The 27126-nt window shown below is 39.6% G+C and overlaps 1 protein-coding gene across 1 annotated transcript in view; it reads left to right on the top strand.

Annotated features, from left to right (window-relative positions):
- Positions 1-27126, top strand: part of SLC4A10 (solute carrier family 4 member 10) — a 3247445-nt gene that overhangs the window by 2995768 nt on the left and 224551 nt on the right. Inside the window, exon 24 of the mRNA XM_044074780.1 lies at positions 14285-14401. Coding sequence (XP_043930715.1) covers positions 14285-14401 — 117 coding nt within the window. The remainder of the gene's footprint in view (positions 1-14284; positions 14402-27126) is intronic.

Here is a 27126-nt window from a genome sequence, read left to right as displayed (position 1 = left end):
GTGCCTTCCTTGTTAATTCTAGTCAGCTCAGAAAAGATGTAGTTGCACTATGTTTAAATTTCTCTTCAGAAATCTTGATACAGGCCTATATTTTTTCATTAAAGTCTGCATGCTGTCTCTTATTAGCTAAAGGGGATATAGAAAACAGGTGAAGTAATTCTGTACTAGTGTAACACTGTGTTACAACACAGTAAACAGCATACAGCAACATGAGCAATTACAGACATCCCAAGGACTGGCCTAAACAGTGGACAAAAAAGCCTCATATCCCATACCTAACATGGAATGTCACACAGAATGTAATGCTTCAATGCACTGGTTATTGCTGCAACCTGAGTCAGTTAGAGGTAAGAATACATTGTATCATGCAGAGCATCAGTGACAGTGATACTCATCAGCCAATGAACATGCAGCAGTTAAAGGTAAGAATACATTGTATCATGCAGAGCATCAGTGACAGTGATACACAGCAGCCATGGAACATGCAGCAGTTAAAGGTAAAAATACATTGTATCATGCAGACCATCAATGACAGTGATACACAGCAGCCATGGAACATGCAGCAGTTAAAGGTAAAAATACATTGTATCATGCAGACCATCAATGACAGTGATACACAGCAGCCATGGAACATGCAGCAGTTAAAGAGAAGAATACATTGTATCATGCAGAGCATCAGTGACAGTGATACACAGCAGCCATGGAACATGCAGCAGTTAAAGGTAAGAATACAGTGTATCATGCAGTGTATCAGTGACACTGATACTCATCACCCATAGAACATGCAGCAATGTTGGGGATACAACAACACAAGTATTCATATGTGTGTGTGGAATCAGTGAAATATGTGAAGGCACACATATGGGAATTACATGTCAGTATGGAGATACAAATGAGTGCTGAGAGTGAGTACGTCACAAGATGGGTTGCCAACTGGCTCACTGACAGAACCCACACTGTAAAAGTTGCAGACTCCAAATCTGACTTCAAACCAGTGACAAGTGGAGTACCACAGGGTTCAGTCCTGGGACTTCTCCTGTTTGGTATCTACTTCTCTGAAGTACAGGCTAACACAGAAGGCCACTGGCTAACGAAGTTCATAGATGACTGCAAACTAGGAGCCATAGTCGAGTCCCCAAATGATGTGGACATCCCAGAGGAGGGCCTCACTGAGACAGATGCCTGGTGTCAGAGCTATGGCCTCAAGCTCAATGCCAAAAAGTGCATTGTCATCCCCTTTGGTAAAAACTCTGTACCCATGAAGTACCACATAAACGGCAGTCTACTTAATGCCAAATGTGTGATAAGAGACCTTGGGACCCAGGTGGACAGTAGTCTCTCCTTTGATAATCACATCGCCACAGTAGTCAGGAAGTCCTTCTATGTGGCACACCTCAACACAAAAGGGTTCTCATCCAAGAAAAAAGAGGTCATTGTTCCCCTCTACTCGGCACTCATTAGACCCATTATAGAGTACAACGCCCCTTTTGGAATGTACCTTACAAGACATCTGCAGCAGCTGGAAAGGCCACAGAAGTACCTCACAAAGAGGATTACTGGCCTCCTGTATCCCCCGGTTAATGGTGCTCCTGTATCCCTGGCTAATGTCTCATTAGAACACTTCACCTAACTGAAGTAACTCTGCTAAGCCAACCAATCATAGTACTGTACCCACTTAGGACTGTTAATCTACTGCTCATCCCATAACTCCAGGAGTTAGGGAAAACTACCCCAGCAATGTTGTGCTTTCCATAAGCAACTAAAACCAGGAGAAGACATATAATAAATCAGTTTGTTATCCTTCTCAGCTATAGCGAGCATCATCTGCTCTCTCAGAGCCTTATTCTATGTCTTTCTGCTTTTACTCTGATAGTAAATCTATCACAGGATTCCTAAACTTAGGAATATCTTCTAAAATGTAATATTATATTGTAGAGAACAAATGTATCCTATCTGTTAGTTAATATGTATGTCAAAGTCTCTTCTATGGAAATTGTATAGGTTCATAGGTTGATACTAGGCTATCTGCCCTAGGGCATTTACAAGCCTAGCCAGAGTGTGTTTGGCTTTCACCACCTTTCTTAGATTAGTTGACTGTGCCTCTGTATAGTAGGTCACAGAAGAAAGCCCATTTAAGGTTAGTTTACCGTGCCTCTGTCTAGCAGTGACACAGAAGAGATCCCAGGGGTAAATTTACGATCTCCCATCCAAACATCAAGATTCTTCTTGAAGAGGGTCATTGAGGGGCTCTGTCTGACATGGATTGAGATTTTGTTCCAGAGTGAGGGGAGCCTCTGGGATATGAATCTGTCCCTCCAACAGAGTAACGTCGATTACACACTAGTGAATGTACACTACCATTTGCTAATGTGGATTTGAACATTTTCTGGATCGGCATTATGGAAACTGGAAAACATGCATTCAACCTTCCCAGTTTCTTGTAAGTGCCATTCTAAATTCTGATAGTAAACCAAAAATAGCAATGTTATCAGTAAGATAATACTGTAATGTGTTGTCTGTTGCTCTTACTATGTTATATAAAAACAAGTTCTGTTTGTTCTAATTATTATAGTGTTAGGGTATTTAAAACTACTTCCTGGAAGTACAACTGTAGGGAAGTACAAGGTTACCTTTCTGACATATGCCTTTATTACTGCTATACTGTTACTGCACCGGAAAGTACTCATTTACATTATCTGTACCTGTTACAGTTACAACATCTGGATCCTGTGAGTTCGACTATCCATGGTTCATGGTTTATACTGGCTAACTAGACACCACATTCACCTATCGGGTGAAGCTATTTAGTTGAATTTCTAACAGTTATTGATTTCCTTATGGACCTTTCATAGTCTGTCACTTTGACGTTTCTTTTTTGACATTGTAGCTACTACTGTAGTGACAGCTCATTCTGTTTATTCTTTAGCCATATCCTACCTTATCACCTTTTCCTAGCCCAGTCAGCTATTCTTTTCTTAAGCTGTCCTATACCCCTTCATCTGTACTGGGCAGTATGGAGTCTTCTATACCGCTGGACAGTATGGAATCTCAGGCAGCTGCCCTACACCCCCTTTATCTGTGCAGGACAGTATGGAATCACTGGGAGCTGTTTCCCCTTCTGTAGCCAGCCTGATAGTGCTAGGTATTTTGAGGAAGTGAAGTAACAGCCTCATGCTTACAGAAAACGTTTCATTGTTACCTTACAATGATACAGCATGTAAGAGATATTAGTATTTACTTAAGCTGGAGGCTATCTTCTCACCTCAGATGACATTCAGTAAACACAGCACATACACACATACAGCACACAGCACTTCCGCTAAACCAGCTTATAATGAGCTTGTTAGGAGAACACTGTCTAAACCTAGAAGGCTAAAGATTAAGAAACCTCTGACATTAGCATACACAGAAACATACCCACCTTCACCTTTCACACCCAGGAGAACACTGTCTAAACCTACAAGGCTAAAGATTAAGAAACCTCAGACATTAGCATACACAGAAACATACCCACCTTCACCCTTCACACCCACAACTAATACTCATGCCTGTAAGAGTCACAAGGGTGCAGAATCCAAGCCCTTGTGGCCCACTGAGACTGCATCATACCATGGTAATGTTTTACTAATACGTCACTCTGTTGTAAGGCATATGGACACCAGGCTGGATAAGAATAGGGTGACAGCTGTCTTTCTGAAGCCAGGATCCAGGATGGAACAAGGCTGTCTTAGATCTCTCCATCCTGCAAATATGATTATGACCTGACAGTGGTCCACGTGGGGGCGAACCACGTTAGACATTGTACTCAGAGGGGCATGCAGAAGGATATGATTGAGTTGGCTATGCATGTGTCAGGGACTGAAAGATGCTGGTCTTGAGTGCTATTTTGCCATCACCCTGAATGATTCCAAGATTCAAAGACAAGATAATTGGCTATGTAGTTGCTGTCATTTTAGGAGGCTTCAGTATGTGTCAGCTTGGGATGAGATGGCTGACAAGTTTTCCTGGTTTTCCAGGAATGGCATTCACCTCTCCTTTCAAAGCTTTTACTATCTGGCTAAAGCCTTTGCTGTCCCCATAGTGCCTTTTTTGGCAGAGTCCATCTCATGGACATTCCAGCCTAGTAAATTCTAATTTAGAGCACATTAATTAGGAACCTTAACAAAAAATGCCCAAATATGAGGCACTCCTGCAACTTGAACACATTCATATATGTACAGTTATAGAAAAATGGTTTCATAGCAATGAAAGCACTAACTCTATTCCTGGGTATAATTCCTATTATGTCTTTAGACCCCTCCCTGGCAATTCTAGGGGAGTATCAGCGTTTGTCAATGATAACATCACCTCATGCCATATTCCTTGGGACACCACATGTGAACTCCTAATTGTCCAAATCACCCTAAATAAGAATAATTACCACTTTGTAGCTAGCTATAGAATGCCCTCTGTGTCCCCTTCTGATCATGATAGCTATCTTAATGCATTTGCTGAAATTCCTATTAAACCCAAGACCATTATACAGCGAGACTTCCACTATCCATAAATAAGCTGGCAGACCTACACTGCCAATGGTCAGCTTGCCAATCACTTTCTTGACATTATAAATATTAACTCTGTTTTACAAATAGTTAACCACCCTGATTGAGGCCCCAGTAACTTGGATCTAGTTCATAGAAATATGACCATTTTTTTGCACATCTTCATATGTATCATCATGTTAAATTGGGGCATAATTTAGTGGCCTTTGCCTTTAAAACTGATGGTGCTTATCCTGTAAATAGCTCTGTGTTTAGTGGCTTCTCAAAAGCAACTTTCTTCAGTTACTTAATAAATTAAATAAATTCTGTTGTAATCCTCCTCTGAAGGATGCTATTGCTAAACCTGCTTCCTATGCCTCTGACTTCCACTCCCACTTAAATAGTTGTATTGATAAAGCAGTCCCTATCCATAACAAATATAATGAAAAGTTGAAAACAATCCCCTGTGGTGGAATATCTGTATAAATAAATGATTTAACAAGAGAAAGAAACTGCTTAATGCTTATCAGGCCTCTTTTTCCTACCTTAAGCGCACACTTAAGTAAACTAACAAAGAGCTTATTAAGCGCACACTTAAGTAAACTAACAAAGAGCTTATTAAGCGCACACTTAAGTAAGCTAACAAAGGGCTTATTAAGCGCACAATTAAGTAACTAACAAAGAGCTTATTAAGCACACACTTAAGTAAATTAACAAAGAGCTTAAGGGATCCATTAGGAAGTTCAGTCTGAGTACAAACTTAAAATAGCCATTAAAACCAAAAATAACTGTAAATCTTTCTTTAACTATGTCAGGACGTTAGGAACTAACACCCATCAATGTTTGGAGCTAGTCCTCAATAATACTACATTCTCAGACCCAAAAGAAACAGTTAATATCCTAGCTAACAAATGTAGTGCAAATTTTACTCCACCCACAGATATGGCTATCCCACAAGATCCACAATCCCAGCTACCCACTTTAATTACTGTGGATCACATTGTCTCTAAGTCATTTCAAAAATAAAGAATACTTCATCCATGGGCACTGACAACATACCAGGCCTCCTTATTATCAGTGCAAAATATTGGTCTTTCTGAACCTCTACTTAACTACTGGTTACATTCAGAAAGACTGGAAAACAAGTATTGTAATGCCATTACACAAGGGTAGCCCAACCACAGACCCTGGTAACTATAAACCCATTAGTCTGACTAGCCTCATATGTAAAGCTTTAGAGTGCATTATCTCAGACTTCATTAAGCTGAACATTGAAAATCTCTTAACCCTGGACCCTCATCCATTTGGCTTTATCTGAAGAAGGCCCTGCCTGCCTCTTTAACTTCATTAATTTTTTTTGAAAAACTAATTGAAGCAGTGGAGAGTGGTCATGCAGTGCATACATCATACCTAGACCTGGCTGAGGATTTTGGCAATATTCTCCATGTAGATATTATTGACAGACTTGTAAATCTGAATATAAATTCTTATATTGTGCAATGGATAGCTAACTGGTTGTCTGACAGACCCTTTGTGGTCACAGGCACAGGTGCAGTAGATCAGAGTCTGTGTTTGTATCTTTAAGAAGCTGTACAGTCAGTGGGCACATGCATATAAATACAGAGCACGTGCAGACAGCAGTGCGATTTTGCGTGAACAGCCAGAGTGTAAGCATATATGAATGAAGTAGTCAGTTAGTTTATTAGTTCAAGTTTATGTTTCCAATCCTCCATCCTGATGTGTTTGTATGCAGTAATGCTACTTAAATGAACACCCAAACCTCTTTGTCGGTTAATCCATACCAGACGAGTGACAGGTGCTACTTCTGAATGCAAAAAAGTTACCAGTGGTGCACTGCAGGACTCAGTGTTGGGCCTCCTCCTATTTTGTGCCTATTTCTTAGACCTTCATACCAACACTTCTGGCCTATGGTTAACTGGGTTTGCAGATGACTATAAATTGGGTGTTGTTATTCGCTCTTCAACTGACTCACAATTGCTTTAATATAGGTTAGACCATGTTAACAGTAGATGCAAGGACAATGGTCTGAAATTAAATGTAAAAATGAAGCCTAGTTCATTTTGGTAAACAAAGCGGTTTCACTTGCTATATAGAAGGTGCACCCCTCCAATCAGACACTGCTGTAAGGCATCTGGGTAATCTTGTTGATAATTCCTCATCATTTGACCATCATGTCTCCACAGTAATTCAAAAAGCCTTTTATTAGGCCCATCTAGTTTCCAAAGGTATCTCCCTATATCCAAAGAAGCCTTAACTGCCATTTACTCATATCTTATCAGATCCATTATTGAATATAATGCATCATTTGACATGTATTTATCTAAACATATTACGCAACTTGAATGACATCACAGATTCATGACTAAAAAGATCAGTGGCATCCAAAATCTTAGTTATCAGGAGAGACTGGCATCCCTTTCTCTGTGCTCAGTCTCTTACAGGCTCCACCATGGAGATGTTTGCCTTGCCTTTCAGTGCCATGAAGGATCCAACTTTATTTGATCTTTTATTCATTTGTAGAACTAATGGTACATCAAATAGTCGTTTAAAGGAACTAAACCTTCATTAGCAGATAAATAAGATATGTTGGTATAATAGATTTGCATACCAACATATGCCTAACCTCTGCAACAATCTTCAGCTACTTGTCAAGTAGAGTAGCACCCTTGTTACCTTCAAGGTAAACGTATATAACTGGATACCCATCAGCTTCAAATTTCCTCCTGGTTTGTCTTTTCTTGCCCTTCTTGAGACTAGAGAGAAGTTCTGAAGTGTTTTTTGGCTAATCTTGAAATGTTCTGCAGACATTGCTTAGTACTTATCTATGAACCTAAGTATTCTTTAAAGTGATAATAGTCAGTTCATTTGTAGTCTTTCTATACTATAAATACCGTAATATTTTATAATGTGCCCATCCCAGAATTATAGTTTTTTGCTAAACTTTTACTAATTAGTTGTCATATCTTAGAAACTGCTCAGCCTAGACATAAATCCTTTGATCACGATTTGACATAAGCTTTCACATGACAGTAAGAAATTTCTGAGTGCATATTTATCGAGGTATTTGCAGAAATATGAAAACATATGCTTAACGGTATGATTAACAATATACATAACACTGATTAGCTCTCATGACGTGCAACTTACAGAGTGAATATCAGTGACAGTTGTCTTCAGTGATACCTAAGGTTTCAGCTGATGCCATGCAGTAATTTGTAAGTCACTTGGTTTTTGAAGTATTAAGTATATATGGAAATATTGCTTACTGTCATAATTGCCAACTAACAGCTAGCAATTCTCCAACATGGTGCAATTAAAAGGACACTGACAATGAATCTTCCTGTCTCCCACCATGGTATTTCACACAATACCCCTAAACAGCATGTAGGTTTCCCAAGTTATGAAAATAGGTTCATAGGTGTGTACTAAGCTAATGACCACTAAGCCCTTTTTAAGCCTAGCCATGCATCCCAAATCTCCAACAAGTTCTGGTACCCTTGATAAGTGTAGGTAGGAGCTGGTGAGATGAAATATATGAATATAAATATAAAATATGAAGGAAAAGTTGCAAACTGTGATTAATTTGTCTACTGAAGGGCATTCTAGATGAATAATATTAGTGTTATTTTGTTAGTAACCCCTTGCCCCTTCTAATACTTCCTATTATTAGCTGATAGCTCATTTACTTACAGAAGTCAGACCCAAAACATGGAATTTGTTTGTCCTGAATTTTAACATTTCTGTTAGGAAATGCACATAGTAGCAAACTGCTAGCTCTCTACACCACGAATACACACTTTGTCATTTGAATTTTGGTTTTCTTTATCTGCCTGTGTGGAAGAAATCTCTGGGGATTCTACACTACTTCCTGTACACCCCTTTATGTCTTTCCAGAAGCATTTTGGGTTGCTGGCCTCTGCTCCTTGTGTATGTCATATGAAAGTCACCTTTGCAGAATGCTCTCCTGGCTATTTTTTTGTAGCTGTGGCTCATTTTGGCCATACCTTATTCCTTGCTGCCAGGGGCTGTTTAAGTCTGGACTGAGCAATGAGCATTTTTGGCCTCTCAATCTCCTTTTGACTGAAGGAAAAACTGGAAATTGCAGGATGGAATGCTTCCTCAAGAAAGCAGTTTAAAGCTAAGTTTAAATTGGTGAGGTTGAATATGGGGTAGCCAGTCGAGTGTTTAAGTACATAATGAGTGTGGCTTTCTAGGATTTCTGAACAGGTCTGTATGCGAGTATATGGTGGAGTGGCTATTTTCTTGCCCTTGAAGGGCAGTGGTCACTTACAGTATTGGGAAGGATAGTTATGTTAAGTCATCTGTGCTGTAAGTTAGTGATAAAAGTGTCAAGAGTAGAACTAGCTCCTGTGGGTGGAGTAGGTTTAGTTGGCTGTTGCACTAACTGTTCTAAGTTATAGACAGTGACCATTTTGTTTAAGATGTACAGATTGACGGTGGCAGCACTGATGTTGAAATCTCCAAGAATAATGATGTTTCATGGTATACCTGTTGGAAAAATGTCTATAATAATTTGCTGTAAGATAGTTACAAAGCAAGGTGGTGGGCGTACACTATGCTGATGTGTAACTTGGAATAGCTAGCTAGTTTTACGTCTACTGGTTTCCAGTTTTTATTACTGTTGTAGTTTCTTTCTGTAGTCCTTATGTCGATAATGGCTGATAAAGTTTTGTAAATTAAAAGGGCAACACCTCCACCTTGTCTGCTGCCGCCATATTGTTGAAATAAATGGAGTAATGGGAGAGGATATATTTGGAGGGACAAACTTTGTGTTTGAGACATTTTTCAGTTATACTAAAATGTGAGTTTTTTCTTGAACAAAGCAATGCCTCCATTCCAGGCCATTTGTTGTTACTCCCAGTGTTAAGGCTTGCTGTTCTAAGACAATAGGAGTTCAGGATGATAAGGTTAGGTGGAATGACATTTGTAACTTGTAGACTTTGTCTGATTAATTGTTAGCCATAATCAGGTTGAAAATGAAGGTTGCTTGGACATGTGTAAGGATGAATGTCACCATCTTAAAGAAATCTAAGAGGTAGTACAGTTTCATAAAAAAGTTGTTTTTTTAGTATAGTGAGGGACTTGGTTTGCATTTCTGTTAGGTAGAGCTATATAATGAATTGTCTTCTATTCGTGTACATTAGATTTTTTGTGTAAATTAGCATATGAGATATGGGTGGTATGTGGTGGGAGTATACCATGAAGTGGGCATAATTGCTATTTTCAGTAAGAAAGTTATTGGAAGGGAATCTGCAAAGGTTCGGGGTGACTAAGAGGAAGATGGATGACAAGATTGCAGCATGATTCATCACACATACTAATTATTTACTGGAATATAAAGTCAAAGTTGTCATTCAGATCACAAAACAGTGCATATTGCACAGAATGTTAACTTGGCATCGTTAATATTGCACATAAGGTATAAGATTGGACTTTCATAGAGTTATTGCATATGTCTGTGAATTACTTCAGCATTGTAACTCCAGACCTCTATGACTAGCATGGTGTATGTTATTACTGGAGTTCAGAAGTCTGATGGCTTGTGGAAAAAAGCTTCTATTAAATCTGGTGGTTTTGCAATGCAAGCTATGGTATCTCCTGCTTGAAGACAAACACGAGAACAGACCATGGGCAGGGTGAGTGCGGTCTTTGACTATTTTCATTGCTCTGCTGAGACACTGAGCAGCGTGCAAGTCCAGATGGGAGCATGGACCTGATAATTCTTTTTACCACTTTCACCACCCTCTGGAGAGATTTGTGATCTGAAAACATGCAGTTTCCATACCACACTCAGAGATTACTAGTCAGGATGCTTTTGATAGTACCCCTGTAGAAGGTTGTGAGATCTGAAGGTGAGTTTTACCCTCCTCAACCCTCTTAGAAAGTGTAGACATTTTTGCTCCTTCTTGACAATGTGATTAATGTTTATTGACCAAGACAAGTCTCAACGATATACACCCCCAGGAACTTGGTGCTCTTCACTCTTTCCACTGTTTCTCCTTTGATTGTGAGTGGAGAATGAGCCTTGCATCTCTTCCTGAAGTCTACTATTATCTCCTTTGTTTTATTCACATTGAGAGCCAAGTTGCTGTTGTCACACCAGACAATCAGTTGGTTCACCTCCTGTCTGTAGGCTTTTTTTCATCACCATTGCTGATGAGGCCCACCACTGTAGTAGCATCAGCAAACTTAATAACATGGTTTGTGTTGTGCCTAGTGATGCAGTCGTGTGTCAGCATGGTGAACAGCAGGGAACTCAGGACACATCCTTGAGGTACTCCAGTGTTCAGTGTGATGCTCATTAAGGTGTTGTTGCCTACACATACCTTTTGTGGTCTGCCAATAAGAAAGTCCAGAATCCAGTTACATAAACGAGTGCTAACACCCAGCTGGACCAGTTTCTCAATCAGCTGTTGGGGGATGACCGTGTTGAAGTCTGAGTTGAAGTCAATAAATAACATGCGGACATAGCAGTTTTTGTTCTCCAGGTGTGCCAAGGATAAGTGAAGTGCCAGTGAGATGGTATCTGCCATAGAGAAATTGGATCTATAAGTGAATTGAAGTGAGTCCATTGTTGCAAGAAGACTTGATGTTAAGTAGTCTTTGACCAATCTGTCAAAGCACTTCATTACAGTGGAGGTGAGAGCTACTGGGCGGTAGTCATACAGGCTTGAAGGTGGAGACTTCTTGGTCAGTGGTATAATGGTTGCATTCTTGAAGCACTTGGGTACTGTGGCTTGATGCAGAGAGATGTTAAATATGTCAGTGAGAACAGTAGTTAATTGGTCAGCAGAGTCCCTGAGCACCTGCCACAGAATATTGTCAGCACCAGCTGCCTTTCCTGGGTTTACCCGTCACAGCACCCTTTAAACATCCGTTGGGTAAAGGCGGAGCACTTCATCTTCTTGATTGTTGGGCAGCTTCATTGCTTTTGTATTGTTTCCCTTCTCACCAGTTAATCAGGTTAGGATGGTTGTAGTAGTACGAGGTTTGTTTAGATAAGTCCTGTTTGCCTCTACGCTGTTATAAAAAGAAGTTTTTTTTTTTTTTTTTTTTTTAATTTTATACTTACACAATATAAGGTAAATGGCTTTGAGAGGGAGTGGAAATATGTGATGTGGTTAGGTATGAAAAAGCCTGTTATGGGGTTGGGTAGGAATGAAGGTATAGGGTGAGAAGTAAAGTGAAACTTTGCATTGAGTGGCTGAACAAAATAGGGATTTCACCCTCTGGTAAATAAAGCAAGCTAAAAAAAAAATATCTAAATTTTTTTATTAGCTAACTAACCTCAAGGCAATGCTCCAGTTGGGATTGATTAGTTATACTTAGCCCTACACAGTTAAGTAGTTGATTTGCAATACCGTCTGAGCCACATTGGTAGGACAACTTTTCATGGTCAGCTGTTACAGTTGACAGTACAGGTCTCTCTTCACCAAAAAGAACAGTAGAAGTAAACTTTAAATATTAATTTTTTCTAAGGAGGCAGGCTGCTCATGAGTAAGAAAGCCATTAACTATTAAGATACAATATCTTTAACAAGACTGAACTACATTAACACATGTTTTTCGCCTTTTCCCGGTTAGGGGTCGCCACAGTGGAACTTTGGTCCGCTAATGATTGGCAGTATATTTTTATGTGCCGAGTTGCTAGCTCTAACGCACAACCTTCAACGAAGGTACGCCCATTCATGCATGTCTCCACACAGAAGACGCTTTAGCTGAGAATCGAACAGGACAACATCTTACTGTGAGGCGACAATGCTACCGCAGCACCACCACCGCAGTTTTCTTTTCCTTTAGTAGTAACACTGTCTGAAAGCAAGATGAGGCAGATGACTTTAACAGCATTCCTAATGACACCCTAATGTGTCTGTTTACTGCCCACACAGAAAAACAACATTCCCACACTGCAAACCCTCCATCCCAGAAGACTGATAGTGTTATACAGATCAAAGAGATCAAAAAGAAGCAGAATCTCTTTCTGTTTGAAACAAGCTGCCCAGACACCACTGTCCCGAAATGATATGATTCATGCTGTAGAGAAAACAGTGAAAATTGCAACCATAAATAAGTTCATATCATTAAAAGAGAACAATTTTACCTTCCAATTGTCTAATAAAATACATAATTATTTTCATATGTTAAATGAAAGGCAACATGTCACATCTAACATATGCCTAAGTCCGAAAAGCATAGTTTGTATTCATTCTAAATTCTAAATGTAATATCACTCCAGGGTGACAACTGTATCATTTTAAATCTCATTGACGTAACCCATTAAGGAATACATTGTTGCATTTTATAGTCTTTGAACAAGCTAAAATGAAACAAATTAAAAAGGCATGAATCTTTACTAAAAAAAAACATTGTTTAGAAATACTTGAACTGCTCAGAAAGACTTCAGGAATGGTCATTTCATTGTCCTTCTCACAAGTTACTTAGACGTGACTGCGTGGTTTATAAGGCAATGTATGATCTGTTGCTATTTGAAAGTTTATACTTAGATTGCACCACTGTGAGTAACACTTGATCAACTGATACAGGGACTGGCCTGCAGTGAAATTAATTGGTGTACTTGTGTTTTTTTGTTTTTTTTTCCCATAGGAATGCATATATATTTTATCTGAACATAAAGAAAAACTGTTAAATGGATGTTAAAGGTCTTTTGAATTTTAGTCATATGTTTGTTTAGCAACATTTTTAAGATCGGTCTTCACAGAGACAAAAAAAAATGTGCAAGCGGTGTTCATGACTAAATGCTGCCTGCTGCCTACACAACAATGTTTCTCCAATGAAACCTACTTGGGAAATCTGCTTCTAAAGTGTGGCAGAACTATGTTCTACAGATTGAACAGTGGCAGGTTCATATTCTAAACAGTTTTTAGTTGACTGAACAATGCAGTATTTTCAAGTAAGTATTGTAGCACATTATTTTAATCAGGTAAGGTCATTAATATCAAATGCAAACTCACTGAAGTCTCATTTTGTTGAGTTTGTCCTTTTCCCTAGAAATGATAACACCCCAGAAGGAGGTTATATTATTTGGACTGTAGAGGAGGAAACTCCTACACAATGATAGGTCAAGCATTAGGGAAAACCTCTGTGAAGAATCATTTCTGGGGGTATCTGCAAGGAACAAATTTAATGAAATAGGATTTTCTAAGTGAGAGCCAAGTTGCTGTTGTCACACCAGACAATCAGTTGGTTCACCTCCTGTCTGTAGGCTTTTTTTCATCACCATTGCTGATGAGGCCCACCAAGTGAGTTTCTAAGTGAGTTTGCTTTCAAAATAAAGGACCCAGTACCCTTTCATTCTATTTTTTTGTTGTTCTATTTGTTCATTTATATTGCCTTGATAATGTCCTTATTTTGTTAAGTAATATGATTTAATATGCATACCTTATTAATCAGAGAAGCATAAGGTTAAAGTCATTTAATTGAACAGCATATACAGAGAATTACAAGACAAATTTGTAGCATTTAATTAGCAAGTGCACTGCAGTTTGCATATTTTGTCTATGTAACACAGAACGGCTTGTAGAAAGGGTTTGTCATTTAATAACACATGAAGTAGGACTAATTTTAAACTTATTTTATTAGATTAGAGTTGTTCTTGATGTATGATCGGTATTAGTCCAAACGTTTCATTTTTTAAACAATAGCTGATTTCAATTAATCCTCATCATTTTTTAAATTTTTTTCACTGTTTGGTTATTTCTACAGGGATGACCCTTCAATAATTAATATTTCTGATGAAATGGCAAAAACTTCACTTTGGAAGACACTTCTGATGAATACTGACAATGCACAAACCAAGGATTCCAGCAGTCCTCCCAAAAGGTTTTTATTATTTTATTATTATAATAGTTCACGAATTGCCATTTTTACTGACTAAAATCAGTCACAACTTTGATGGAATTTTGGCTGGGAAATTAGAAATTGTAGCAGAATTTGGTGAAAAGCAGAAACCTGTTAGTGTTTGGAATTCCTTGGCTGAAAGTTCTTTCATAATTAACAACATTTTTATTGGTTGAAATTGAATGATGGAAAATGAATATTTTATTTTATTTATTATTTTTTTTATTTATTTGAAATTTTTTTGCCAGGATGGTCCAATTGGGCCGAAGGAGCCCGTTTTCAGTGGAGTCCTGGGGAGAAAAGCTCCATAGATACATTTTGTTGAACAACAATACAAGATGAGTACATGAAGCAAAAGAGTATGTTAGTACAATTTGAAGAGGAAAAAAAAAACAGAGTTGTATCACAATTATAAAGTTTACAAATATATAAAGTCACTATCGTTGCTAACATAGATATTAAGTCTAAACAGTAATAAGTAGGTATTTACAAGTCAAAGCAGTAATAAGTAGGTATTTACAAGTCAATTAGACTAGGGAGTTATTTACAATATGTATGTTGCCCCAGAGGAAATGTAATCAGTGGGTGAAATATTTTTGAATTTAGTTATGATAAGAAGAGAGAGGGAGAAGGGGTAGGGAGTAAGGTAGCTGCTGGGGATGTTATGCAGGATGGGAACGTGAGCATTCCCAGTGAGATGTTAGGTGTGAGTGGAACAGAGTTTTAAAGGTGGATTGTTGAGGTGAATTTGAGGTGGGAGGGAGTTCCAGAGGCGTGCCAAGGAAAAAGAAAGTAGAAGTTTGCCTGCAGGACGACCAGGCTTGTGAAGTTCAATCAGAATCTGAGCATTGGTTCTTAGGAGTCTGTTAGGTTGGTGCATTTTAAGTGTTGAGGCAAGGCAGGGGCAAAGAGAGGGACTGAAAATTAGTTTATGAGCAAGGATTATATGAGAATAGATAAGGTAGTTGGGCATCTCTAGCCAGTTTAGATTATGGAGGGCAGTACAGTGGTGAGTGGAGGATCTGTGTCCAATGGCGAATTTGGCAATTTTGTTGTAGCAAGAAGAGAGTTTTGTTTTAATAGAAGATGTAGGTTGGTTAGAAGTGGGGCACCATAAAGGAGAGAAGGGATGAGATATGTGGTAGTAAGAAGGAATCGTGTAGATGGAGTAAGGTAGTAAATGTGGCGGTAGAACATACCAAGTTTCCAGTGTGTTTTTTTGATATTTATATGTATATGGGTATCAAATTTGAGCTGTTTGTCGATGAGTACCCCTAAGAGTTTTGCGTTGGATACTACCTCAAGAAAAGTGTTATTCTGACTGGTTATGGAGAATGAACTAATGTTGATAGTTGTAGTTTTGGAAGGGGTGAATATCATGAGTTTGGTTTTTGATACATTAAGTGCCAGGTGGTTATCTATTGTTCAGTGGATGAGAAGGCATCTTGGGTTAGTTTTATGAGGGTGGGAGTGGAGTTAGCAGAACAGATAATTGTTGAATCGTCTGCATATTGGATGATTTGTGCATTAGGGATGCCAAGGTAGAAGTCATTTATGAAAATATTGAACAACAGGGGACCTAAAATGGAACCCTGGGGTACACCATTAGGAGTGCTGAGGAATGGGGAAATGGCTTTCTTCCATTTGACTGCTTGTTGCCTATTGGAAAGGTAGCTGGTAAACCAGTTGATAATAAGGGCTGATAGATTTAGGTTAGAGAGTTTGGATAGGAGAAGGGTGTGAGAGATGGTATCAAAAGCTTTGGAAAGGGCTAGAAGGAGGGTGGATACAATATATCTGGAGTCACAGGCTTTGTTCACAGTTTCAAGGAAGGAGAGTAGTGCGGTAGTAGTACTGTGACCAGGCCGGAATCCATGTTGTGTTGGAGTTAGTAGGTGATTGTCAATGAGGTAAGGCAATAGTTGTAGGTGGATACACTTTTCAAGTAGTTTAGAGATGGGAGATAAGATGGAGATAGGCCTAAAATTGGAGATGTTGTTATTGTTTCCTCCTTTGTGGAGGGGAATAATGTAGACTTTTTTCCAGAGTTGGGGTACGTAGCCTTCTTGGATTGACCAGTTTATAAGAATACAGATGGGGAAGGCAATGGCATCTGCAGCTGTCTTTAGGAAGAATGAAGGGATATTGTTGGGGGCATTGGAGCATGGTTTTAAATTCTGAATGAGTTTTTTTATAGTTGATACTGGGATGGGTTTTAGAGAGAAGTGAGGAAGGTGGGAGGTGGAAGTATCTGAGGAGGAGGAGGTAGTGGAAGGTGTGGTTGAGTAAGAAGGGTTTTGTGAGAAGGTTTGGTTATGGAGTTAATGAAGAAGTTGTTAAATTGGGAGGCTAAGTTTATATCAGAAGCACTGTGGTCAGGGCAAGGGTTCTCTTTTTTGCATGGGTTTAAGAGAGTGGAGATACTATCCCAGAATTTTCTAGGGTTTGCCTTGTGATTATTTTGGAGTGTGGTATAGTAGGATTTGCGATCTGAAGTGACGAGCTTCTTAACTTTGTTGCAGAGCCAAGAAGAAGGAAGAAGATGGAAACAATCAGTGAGGGCAGGAGTGGAAGCACAGAGGTAAGGAGGCACAGGGGATAGACACAGGGCACCATGTGTATGAGTGGGAGGAAACAGAGAATATACAGGGATATGGAGGTAGATATTCAGGTAGAATAGTGCAAGTGAAGGTAAACTGAAAAGTTCTGTGCATAAAATATGAGGCGAGAAAAATTTATTAGATGATGGATGCTGCCACCTATTGGCCACACTGAGTAATTACAATGTTAGGCACATCACTTGGAGGGGCAGGATGGGATGGAGGTAATGGAGCAAAGGGAGCCTAGGTCCAAGTTGGGCTGCTGGCTAGCGCACGCAGGGTCAGAAAACAACAGGTAAGTGACATAAGATAAGTACACAATTGGTACATACACTTTTTTATGTTCTGGTTCTTGGGGGGAAGCAGAGTAGTTTACAAAAGCACTGCAGGATTCCTTGAGATAGTTCTTTCAAGAGGGGAAGCCAAGGTACTATGTAGAAACAGTGGGACGTCTGGGGTAGTTTAACGTAGTAAAAGCAAGCCGCGATTGGAGCCCTCAGCCGATGGCATGACAGGACTGAATGGGGCTATAGGTTAAGTTAACAATTATATATGTTTGTATTATGTAAAAATTATATATGTTTGTAGTATGTAAAAATTATATATGTTTGTAGTATGTAAAAATTATATAAGAATATTATTTAGCTTCACATAACTGATATGCAATAGGAAGCTCATCAGCTGGGCACCAACTGCATTTCCATCTTTCTAAAGCATATGTACATATGGATCTACTTTATATAATCGAATTACCATTTCATTGAATTACAGAAGGTTGAGACCACGTTGCCAAAAACTTAATTTAACGAATTCCCTGAACATCGTATTTTCCCTCTGGGGAACTAACCACTTGGTAAACCTTGCCTTTTTCTCCACTATAATGCAATCTCTGAGTTGTTATATTTAGTTAAGGGGGTTTGGGGGCACAGCCCCCCACATGGGGGGTGAAGCCCCAACTTTGGTGGGCTTAATTTGCTTACATTTGTATTTTAATTGCTGGTGGCCAAGTGGTTAGTTTATAAGCAAGAAACAAGAAAGAACCACAAACTGCCATGGCTTCCAAGAATCAAATTTTAATATACAAAAGGGGACATACAAATGGTGAGCACTTTCACAGTGTACAATACTGCTTCATCAGACCAATACAAAATAACAAAGGCTACAAACAATATTTAAATACTATAAAACCCAGTCAGAGAAAAGATAAAAAACAAATTATTAAAATTACAAAAACACTCATTCCTGGAGGGAAAATATGATGCTCTGGGAATTGGTTAAATTTTTAAGTTTTTGGCAACATGGTCTCGAGCTTCTACAATTTGACGAAATGGTAATTTGATTATATAAAGTAGATCCGTATATATATATATATATATATATATATATATATATATATATATATATATATATGAATATAGGTTCACTACACAATCTCGAAATACTGAAATGCCGAATTTCAGTATCTCGAGACTGAATAGTCAAAAGTGTAGTTACCGGAACTGCATTATCTCAAATATGGAAATTTCAAATCCGCTGTCGTGGTATCATGTTCATGATGTGGTGCAGTTTGTGGATTTAGCTGGGGATTCAGGTAACTGGTGTTTACGTAAGGGTGTTGGGTAGGGATTTTAGTGTGTGTAATGGTGGTTTTGGTGTGTTTGAGTGTTTAGTGTGACCTCGTAGTTAGTATATACAAGTAGGGAGTGTGTGGTAGGGTAGGTGTGTTTGTATATTATGTTGTGTTTGTGTTTGTTGTTTTGTTTGTTGTAGTGTAGTTTGTGTGTATGGTCACTATTTTGGTTTTCGCTGTTGTGGGTTTTTGGGTATGTGGAATTTTGACTATACAGTCTCGAAATACATTTCAGTATTTTAAGATTGTCTAGTGAATCCATTTATAAATATATATATATATATATATATATATATATATATATATAGGTTCATAGATTAGTACTAAGCTAACTGCCCTTGTGAGCCATTTTAAGCCTAGCCAATTATCCCTTGTAAGACTCAAACACCACACCTTGTGTTTATAAGGCAAACACCTTAACCATTAGGCCACCCTCCCAACCCAGTTGTAGTGTAGTTTGTGTGTATGGTCACTATTTTGGAGAAGTACTGATCCAACAAGTCAGGTCGAGCAAATCATTATTTGATGCTTTGACAGAATCACATATACATACATATATATGTGTGTGTGTGTGTGTGTGTGTGTGTGTGTGTGTGTGTGTGTGTGTGTGTGTGTGTGTGTGTGTGTGTGTAGACATATGTACATATTGTTTTATAGGTTCATAGGTTCATAGGTTCATACTAGGCTATCTGCCCTAGGGCATTTATAAGCCTAGCCAGAATGTGTTTGGCTTTCGCCACCCATTTTAAATTTATTTTGCTATGCCCTTTTTCGAGGTTAGTATACTGTGCCTCTGTCTAACAGTGACACAGAAGTGATACCCGGGGTAAACCTACGATCTTCCATCCACTCATCAAGATTTCTCTTGAAGAGAATCAATGAGGGACTCTGCCTAACCTGGACTGGGATTTTATTTTAGAGTGAAGGGAGCCTCTGGGTTATGAATCTGTCCCTCCAGCATGTCCTATTTATTTCAGTGCTAAGGTTCAAGTCTCTCGAGCACGTAGCTCGATGGGATTTGGATTTTCTGAGGTGCAGCATGTCCATTAATGTTGGACATGGCTTTATACGTCAGGCACAGATCGCCTCTGAGCAGGCGGTATGCCACTGAGTAGAGCTGGAGTTTCTTTAACCGGGTAGCATATGGCATCTGTTTGAGCCCTTTGATCCTCTTGGTGAGGAACTTTTGGGGTCTTTCCAGTTGCTGCAGGTGTCTGGTAAGGTACATCCCAAAAGGGCATTGCACTCAATTATGGGCCTGATGAGGGATGAGTAAAGAGGCACGATGACGCCCCTGATCTAGATGTGAATCCCTTCATGATTAGGTGGGCTATATAAAATGTTTTTCTAACCACTTTGGCCACGTGGTTGTCAAATGAGAGATTGCTATCAACTTGGGTCCCCAGGTCCCTAATTACTTCTTCTGTACTTAATGGATTACCACCTATGTGGTAATTTGTGGGCACTTTGTTTTTGCCAAAGGGATGACTATACACTTTTTGGCATTTAGCTTGAGGCCATGGCTCTGGCACCAGTTGTCTGTTTCTATGAGGCCCTTTTGGAGGATGCTTGTGTCGGCTGGAGAGTCGATTATGGCGCCCAGTTTGCAGTCATCTGAACTTGGTCAGCCACAGTCCTTCCATGTTGGCCTGTACCTCCGAAATATATACCGAACAAGAGAGGTCCCAGGACTGAGCCTTGTGGGACACCACTTGTAACTGGTTTGGAGTCTGACATGGCTCCAGCAATTCTAACCATGTGGGTTCTGTCCTTGAGCCAGTTTGCAATCCATCTAGTGACATAAGGGTTTATATTTAAGCTGGTGAGCTTATCTATAATGCCCGAGTGGGGTATTGTATCGAAGGCTTTTGCGAGGTCCAGGTAGGCTGTGTGGACCACCTTCCCTCGTCAATGGCCTTGGTGACTGTTTCAAAGAAATCAACCAGGTTTAAGAGGCAGGATCTGCCCTTAACAAAGCCGAACTGGGTAGGATCCAGTGTTTGTAGGTCCCCAATATCTTTATTTATGAGGTCCATGATGATCCTTTCCATAGCTTTGCAGACCAAGCTAGTCAGGCTTATGGGGCGATAGTTTCCAGGATCCGTTGAGGCACCACCTTTATGGAGAGGGACCACTGTTGCTGTACGCCACTCTTTGGGCACATATCCTGTAGTAAGGCTGAGATTGAACAGTAGTTTTATGTTTGGGTTTAGCTCTTCTTGGAGTTCATGTAGGATACAGCCCGGGACACCGCCTGGTCCCATTGATGCTGTGTTTTTTGCTTTGAAGAGGGTGGTTCTTACCTGAGCATCTGAGATGTCAGGGGGGCAGCACTCTGCTGGGATAGATATTTGCCCTTTTGGTGGGGAGGGGAGAGGTTTGCACTGAACCTGTCAGCTAGGATGTTGGCAATGTTTGTGGGTTTGGTGTATTTTTTGTCATTTTGGACTAATTCTGAGCATATCTGGGAATGCCCACCCAGGTTCCTAACATAACTAAAGAAAGCCTTGTGAATATCCTTAGTGTCCTGTGCAATTCTTCTCTCGAAGCTGGCCTTAGACAATTTTATGTGTGCCCGTAGTTTTTGCTAATACTGATCAGTGATGCCTTCCCTTTTGGGATTTTGCTCTATCATTTAGTAGCTTCCTCCTTCTATTGTATAGTTTGTTTATGGCTGGGGTCCACCAGACAGGACGCCTGCCTTTGGAGGATTTGGTCTTGGTTTTATTTGGGATCGCATGATCCATGCATTCCTGAAGGTGTTCATAGAATGCGTTTATAAAGGATTCTGCGGTCTGGGCCGTATTTTCCACAGGCCCGGGGGCTTTGAAGGATTCCACCTCAGTTTTGAGGAGTGTGAAATTTGCTTTAGAGAAGTTTTTCACTGTGGTTTTCTGGGCAGGGGGTGGGGTCAGGATGTGAATATCCAGTGAGATTAGTTTATGGTCTGATCTTACCAGTGAGGGATACACTTCTGGTCTGGAGCATGTTGGTGATGATCAGGTCCAGTATGTTTTCCCCTCTTGTGGGAGTGGTAACAAGTTGTTCCATAGCATTTGAGTTTATAAATTCTAGGAACCTTTGGGCTAGGGTGTTGGAGCTAGAGTAATGCTCCCAGTCTATGTTTGGGTAGTTGAAGTCGCCCAATATAATGGTGTTTGGAGAGACCTTCATATTTTCCAGTGTTCTCAGGAAGTCCGAGTGGGGTTCCTGGGTTTGGGAGGGTGGTCTGTAGCAGGCTATAAACTGGAAGGCAGTTTTACCCACTGTTAGTTGCACATGGATAGTCTCTGATGCTTCGTGCTTTGCCACCAACCTGGAGGTGTGGGTATCTTTGATGAATATCGATACTCCCCTCCTTTTGTGGTTCGGTCCAAGTTTTGGGGCGAAAAGCATGGTATGAGGTATAACCTGGTAGTGCTGGGGTGCTCTCGGGAGCCCTGAACCAGGTTTCTGTTACTGCACAGATATCGATGTTCTCCATGCTAAGGAGAGTTTCGAGTGCGTGCATCTTGAGGTTTAGACTTCTGGCGTTGAGTAGCATTACTTTTAGTTTCTTATCCCTTGTGATACCTATGGAGGTGGGTTTGTCTTTTGAGCCTTGCCTAAAAAGGCACTATGAGGGTAGCAAGAGCCTTTGCCAATATCCGAAAGCCCAGGGGTGACAGGTGCAAGCCGTCCCTAGCAAAGCATCATGGCTTGTCGAGCATATCATCCCAAGCTGACAGGCATTGGATCCCCTTTGAATGACACCAGTACTTAAGCCAATTGTTGAAATTGATCATCTTGTCTTCATATTGTGGCATCATTCTTGGTGAAGGTAAGATGTTACTCAAGGTCAGGGTCATACCGGCCTGGGCTACATGCTCAGAGAGCTCCTTTATGTCTCTTTTCATGTAGTCCAGGGAGGTACGTCTGAGGTCATTCACACCAGCATGGACAATGACTGAGTCATATTTGTACTTGCCTTGGAGTGACCTGAGTGCTTGTGTTATGTGGCGGATCCTAGCGCCCGACAGGCTGCTCACCGTGACCCTCTCCTTGTTCAGCCTGGTGAGCGGGACGTCAGTGTGCCTGACGATAGAGTCACCTATTACAAGTGTATCAGGTGTGTTGTTTAGTCTTAAGGGCTGTGACTGTTTGGCACACTGGCTTTGTGAGATATGTGTTGCACATGTTTTGTTTTGGGGTAGCGGCTGCTTGGGTGTCTGCTTTGGAGGTCTCTGCTGCTTCGGCAGATCTTTATTTAGATCCTCCGAGTATGTTTTTGTGTGATTATGTGTTTGGTTTGCTGTCGTGGTAGGTCTATGTGAGACTGGAATTATAGTGAGTGTGGTTTCCTTCTCCTCCTGACTGGTTATGCCAGTACTGAGTTGAGAGAGCTTAGCCTCCAGTTTGGCTATATGGTTGCATCTCTCACATGTGTTGGAATTTCTTGGGAGGAGGAGAGGGTTGTCTGTGTACATGAGGCAGTTGTAACATTGCCTCAAGATTCCCAGATTCACCAGCTGGACCGGAGAGGAGATTGACAACTGACCTTTGGACATGCTAGAATAATATTGGGAATTCCTCAATAATTGAAAATCAGGGCCAGTGGGGAGTGAGGGTGTAGTGCTTTTAATTTTTAGTGCTGACTTATATAATTGCTTTAGTGAGCAAGTGCCAGGTAACTTAAGTGCAATGTGTTACAGGTAACTTAAATGCAAAAATGACAAACAGTAACTTTCTTTCAAGTGAAACAAGGAAATAAGTACAGTAAGCAATGCAGATATCACTAGTGATCCACAGAAGCGCTGAGAAGCTGCGTATTAGGTGGAATTAGCGTTCCAGGGAAATAACAAGCAAACAAACAACAAGCATATAAACAAAGCTAGATTCAGCAGGCCTGGATCTAGTCTATGCTACAGCAAACAAGGTGTACCAATTTCAGTAAGATACAGTTCAAATATTCAGGCACTATAAACCTTTAACCAGAAATTCCCAGCTCAGAAGGGCAGAGTCCAGCCTCTTCTCCCACAAGAGTGCAGACCACAAACCTTCTTAATGTAAAATAACTGGCCTGAAGCCCAAGTGCTTAAACCAGAACTAATACACTTTAAGAATAACAGACACTGGGCTCTCAATCAGCAGTTCCCAACTTAGAAGGATGTAAGCTACCTGTCCTGCCACCACAGTGCATGCCACAAACCTTCCTAATGTAAAACAACTGGTCTGAAGCCCAAGTGCTTAATCCAAAAGACTTAGAATGATAGCTACACTTTAATCAAGTTACTACCAAGCAGTAATAAATACAATTGAATACTTTAGAGAATGCCTGGATTAGTGCTCAAGTTACACAAACAAAGCTAGATCCAGCAGGCCCGAATCCAGTCTATGCCACAGCAAACAAGGCGCACCAACTTCAGTAAGAAGCAGTTCAGATATGCATGCACTATAAGCCTTCAACCAGAAATTCCCAGCTCAGAAGGGCAGAGTCCAGCCTCTCCTCCCACAAGAGTGCAGACCACGAACCCTCTTAATGTAAAATAACTGGCCTGAAAGCCCAAGTGCTTAAACCAGAATTAATACACTTTTAGAATAACAGACACTGAGCCCTCAATCTGCCACTACAGTGCAGACCACAAACCCTCTCAGTGCAAAACAACTGGTCCGAAGCCCAAGTGTTTAAACCAAAAGGCTTAGAATGAGTTACACCAAGCAGTAATAAATACAATTGAGTACTTTTAAGATGATGCAAAAGTAAAAAAGTAGGTAGAAACACAAGTACAGTAAAAGCAGATGAAATTTTTTTTTTTTTTCTGAACAAGTGCTGAGATCAAAGAAACAGATTTGAGTGCTGAAACTAGAAAACTGGCTAGTTATAAGAAAAAAAACTAAGCTAGAAGGATTCCCTCCAACACAGAAGGGCTTGGGGGCTCAGAAGCCTACAAATAGTCTATACCACTTAACAGGAAAGGCAGGAAACAAGCTTAAATTTTTTTTTTTTGTTTCCCAGATGCTCTCTTTGTACACAGTAGGAGTGCCTGAAATCAGAATATGATCTCACTGCACTCAGTTGAGTGAGCAAATGAGATGGGCCCAGAAGGAGTATCCAAACACAAATTTACAAGAGGGGCGGGCAGTTGCAAGGCCACTAAGATTAACACCAAAACAAAAACAGGGAGGGTGGGTGAGACTAACTGAAGAGCAGAGTGAAAACTTCCAGTTCAGTTAATATTCCTTCCACACAGTTAAAATCAATTTAAATACTGTATTTTTTTGAAAAAAGAGCAGATAAAGGTACTTAAATTCTCTTATACGTCCAGTTGAATACAGCAAGTTCTTAGCCGGCCAAAGCTGAGGTTTTTAAGCAGAAAATATTTCACACTGTACCACTTAAATAGGCAAGGACAGGAAATCAAAGAATGTGACTACCCCCACACCTGTAATTACTAGCAAATAACAAAATTCAGCAAACACTGACTAACTTCCAGTTCAGTTAATATTCCTTCCACACAGTTAAAATCAATTTAAATACTGTATTTTTTGAAAAAAAAAGAGCAGATAAAGGTACTTAAATTCTCTTATACGTCCAGTTGAATACAGCAAGTTCTTAGCCGGCCACTATATATCTTTCCTGAAGTAAGAATGGTCAGCCATATAACAGTGCTTAAGCAACATAAAACTGCAAAAATAATTACTGTATGAGTCAAGCCTATATCACCATCAAAACTATAGACATTGTGGCAAAGTCATAACTAGCAACATGGTATGAAATAAAATATAATTCCATAGGTGTATGAATATCTCAGTTGTGTTGTCAGAAGAATTTGAAATAGAGGGCCACATCCTACACAAATACGGAGAGGCAGCAAATATTGGTTACTTATAGCAAAGATGCAGGAAGTAATCAGACTGACTTCAGTCTCCTGAAGTTTTAGTGATCAAAAGATGCACAACAGCTGTTGAAGTGCATGGCATGCATTAGAAACCTGCTTTACTTCAAGCAAAATGTTCACTTTTGTTATGGTTAGATTTATTTAACAGCTTTTCACTGAAGTCTTGTTAGCTGGAATAAGTTAATTAATTACACTTAAAATAAACTAATTAATTAATTCAGTCATTCATTAAAAAGGTGAAAATGAAAAAATATTTTCTCTGACAGCAAAGCAGCTTCCTCAACATAAACACACACACACACACACACACACACACACACACACACACACACACACACACACACATGTAAGAGGTGTTATGTAACCCCACTGAAATACAAAAATACTGTGGAGTGAAGACGTTATATAACCCCACTTAAATATAAAAACACTCTGGAGTCAATCAGTTTCTAGGAAAGGGATGTAGTGATCTTGAAGTCAGGTCGAGCAAATCATTATTTGATGCTTTGACAGAATCACAAAGACCTTATGAATTGTATTTTATCTGCTCTGGCCATTTTGGGGTGCAGAACAGCTGAATGGCTGTTGTTCATACATATGTCACCTCAAATAAAAAAATATTTAAAACAGCATTTATAACATAGATTCAGAATGCCTTTCTTTGGGAGCAAAGTCATCTCTTCCCCATGCAAAAGGCTGCACTATCTGTATCACCCTCTTTTTTAGGATCAACTCCAGGCTACTGCACTTTGTGGGAATATATTTCCATTACAGCAAGCACTTTCAGTCAGTGCAAGATTCAACTAAATATTCATTATTATACATTGGCGCTCATGAAATTGTACAGCAATCATTTCTGCGAGCAGGAAGTTTACTGGGCAGTTTCTCCGAGTCTTTGACATTTAAGTATACTATTTTCTTCTGTTAAAAAGCACATCTTTAAATATGTTTGCATTGTATCGACCAGAGATTGAGGCCAACTAGATCAATGGTTAATAGATGAGTCTATAGTACAGAACAACAATTTCAGTATGAAGGGTTTTATGTTTGTTTATTTATTATAGGGGCAGAGTTTAGCAGTAAGACAATGACTCATGTTTATGTAACTGTGAACATTTTTCTATAATAATCTTCTACCTGGAATCCACTATTCAGACAAATTCTTTAAATGACTTGATGGTGAAGGTTTTTCTTCAATGGGTAACCTCTGCAAAAATTGGCTTTTCATAGTAAGGCAAACCCGGGATAAATAGCTAATAATGAAAGTCTACTACATAGGGAAATTGTGCCAACCTACAAACACATGGAGAGTTAATGCCTTTGAATACATTTAAACTGAAGTGGAGAAAGCTTCACAAACTGAAGTTTAAGAAGATAAGAAGTGAAAAATCAGAATAGTAAATGCCTTTAAGGAGTACAGCAACATATCAAGAGAATGGTTTTATGTTTGGTGAGTTGGCGTAAAAACATTTATTAAAATGTATCTTATAAATGGAACTGAACTGAATGTATTCCTGTTAATTTCTTACTTAGCTTTGCATGGTCTTGAAATGTGAAGATGTGAAATCTGATTAATCTATGCAGATAGACTTTATTCAT

The sequence above is a fragment of the Protopterus annectens genome, chromosome 6.part0 (genome assembly GCF_019279795.1).
Source record: "Protopterus annectens isolate FY-2018-M chromosome 6.part0, PAN1.0, whole genome shotgun sequence".
NCBI classification, from domain to species: domain Eukaryota; kingdom Metazoa; phylum Chordata; order Ceratodontiformes; family Protopteridae; genus Protopterus; species Protopterus annectens.
The sequence above is the reverse complement of the archived record's forward strand: the minus strand, read 5'-3'. Positions and strand labels throughout refer to the sequence as shown.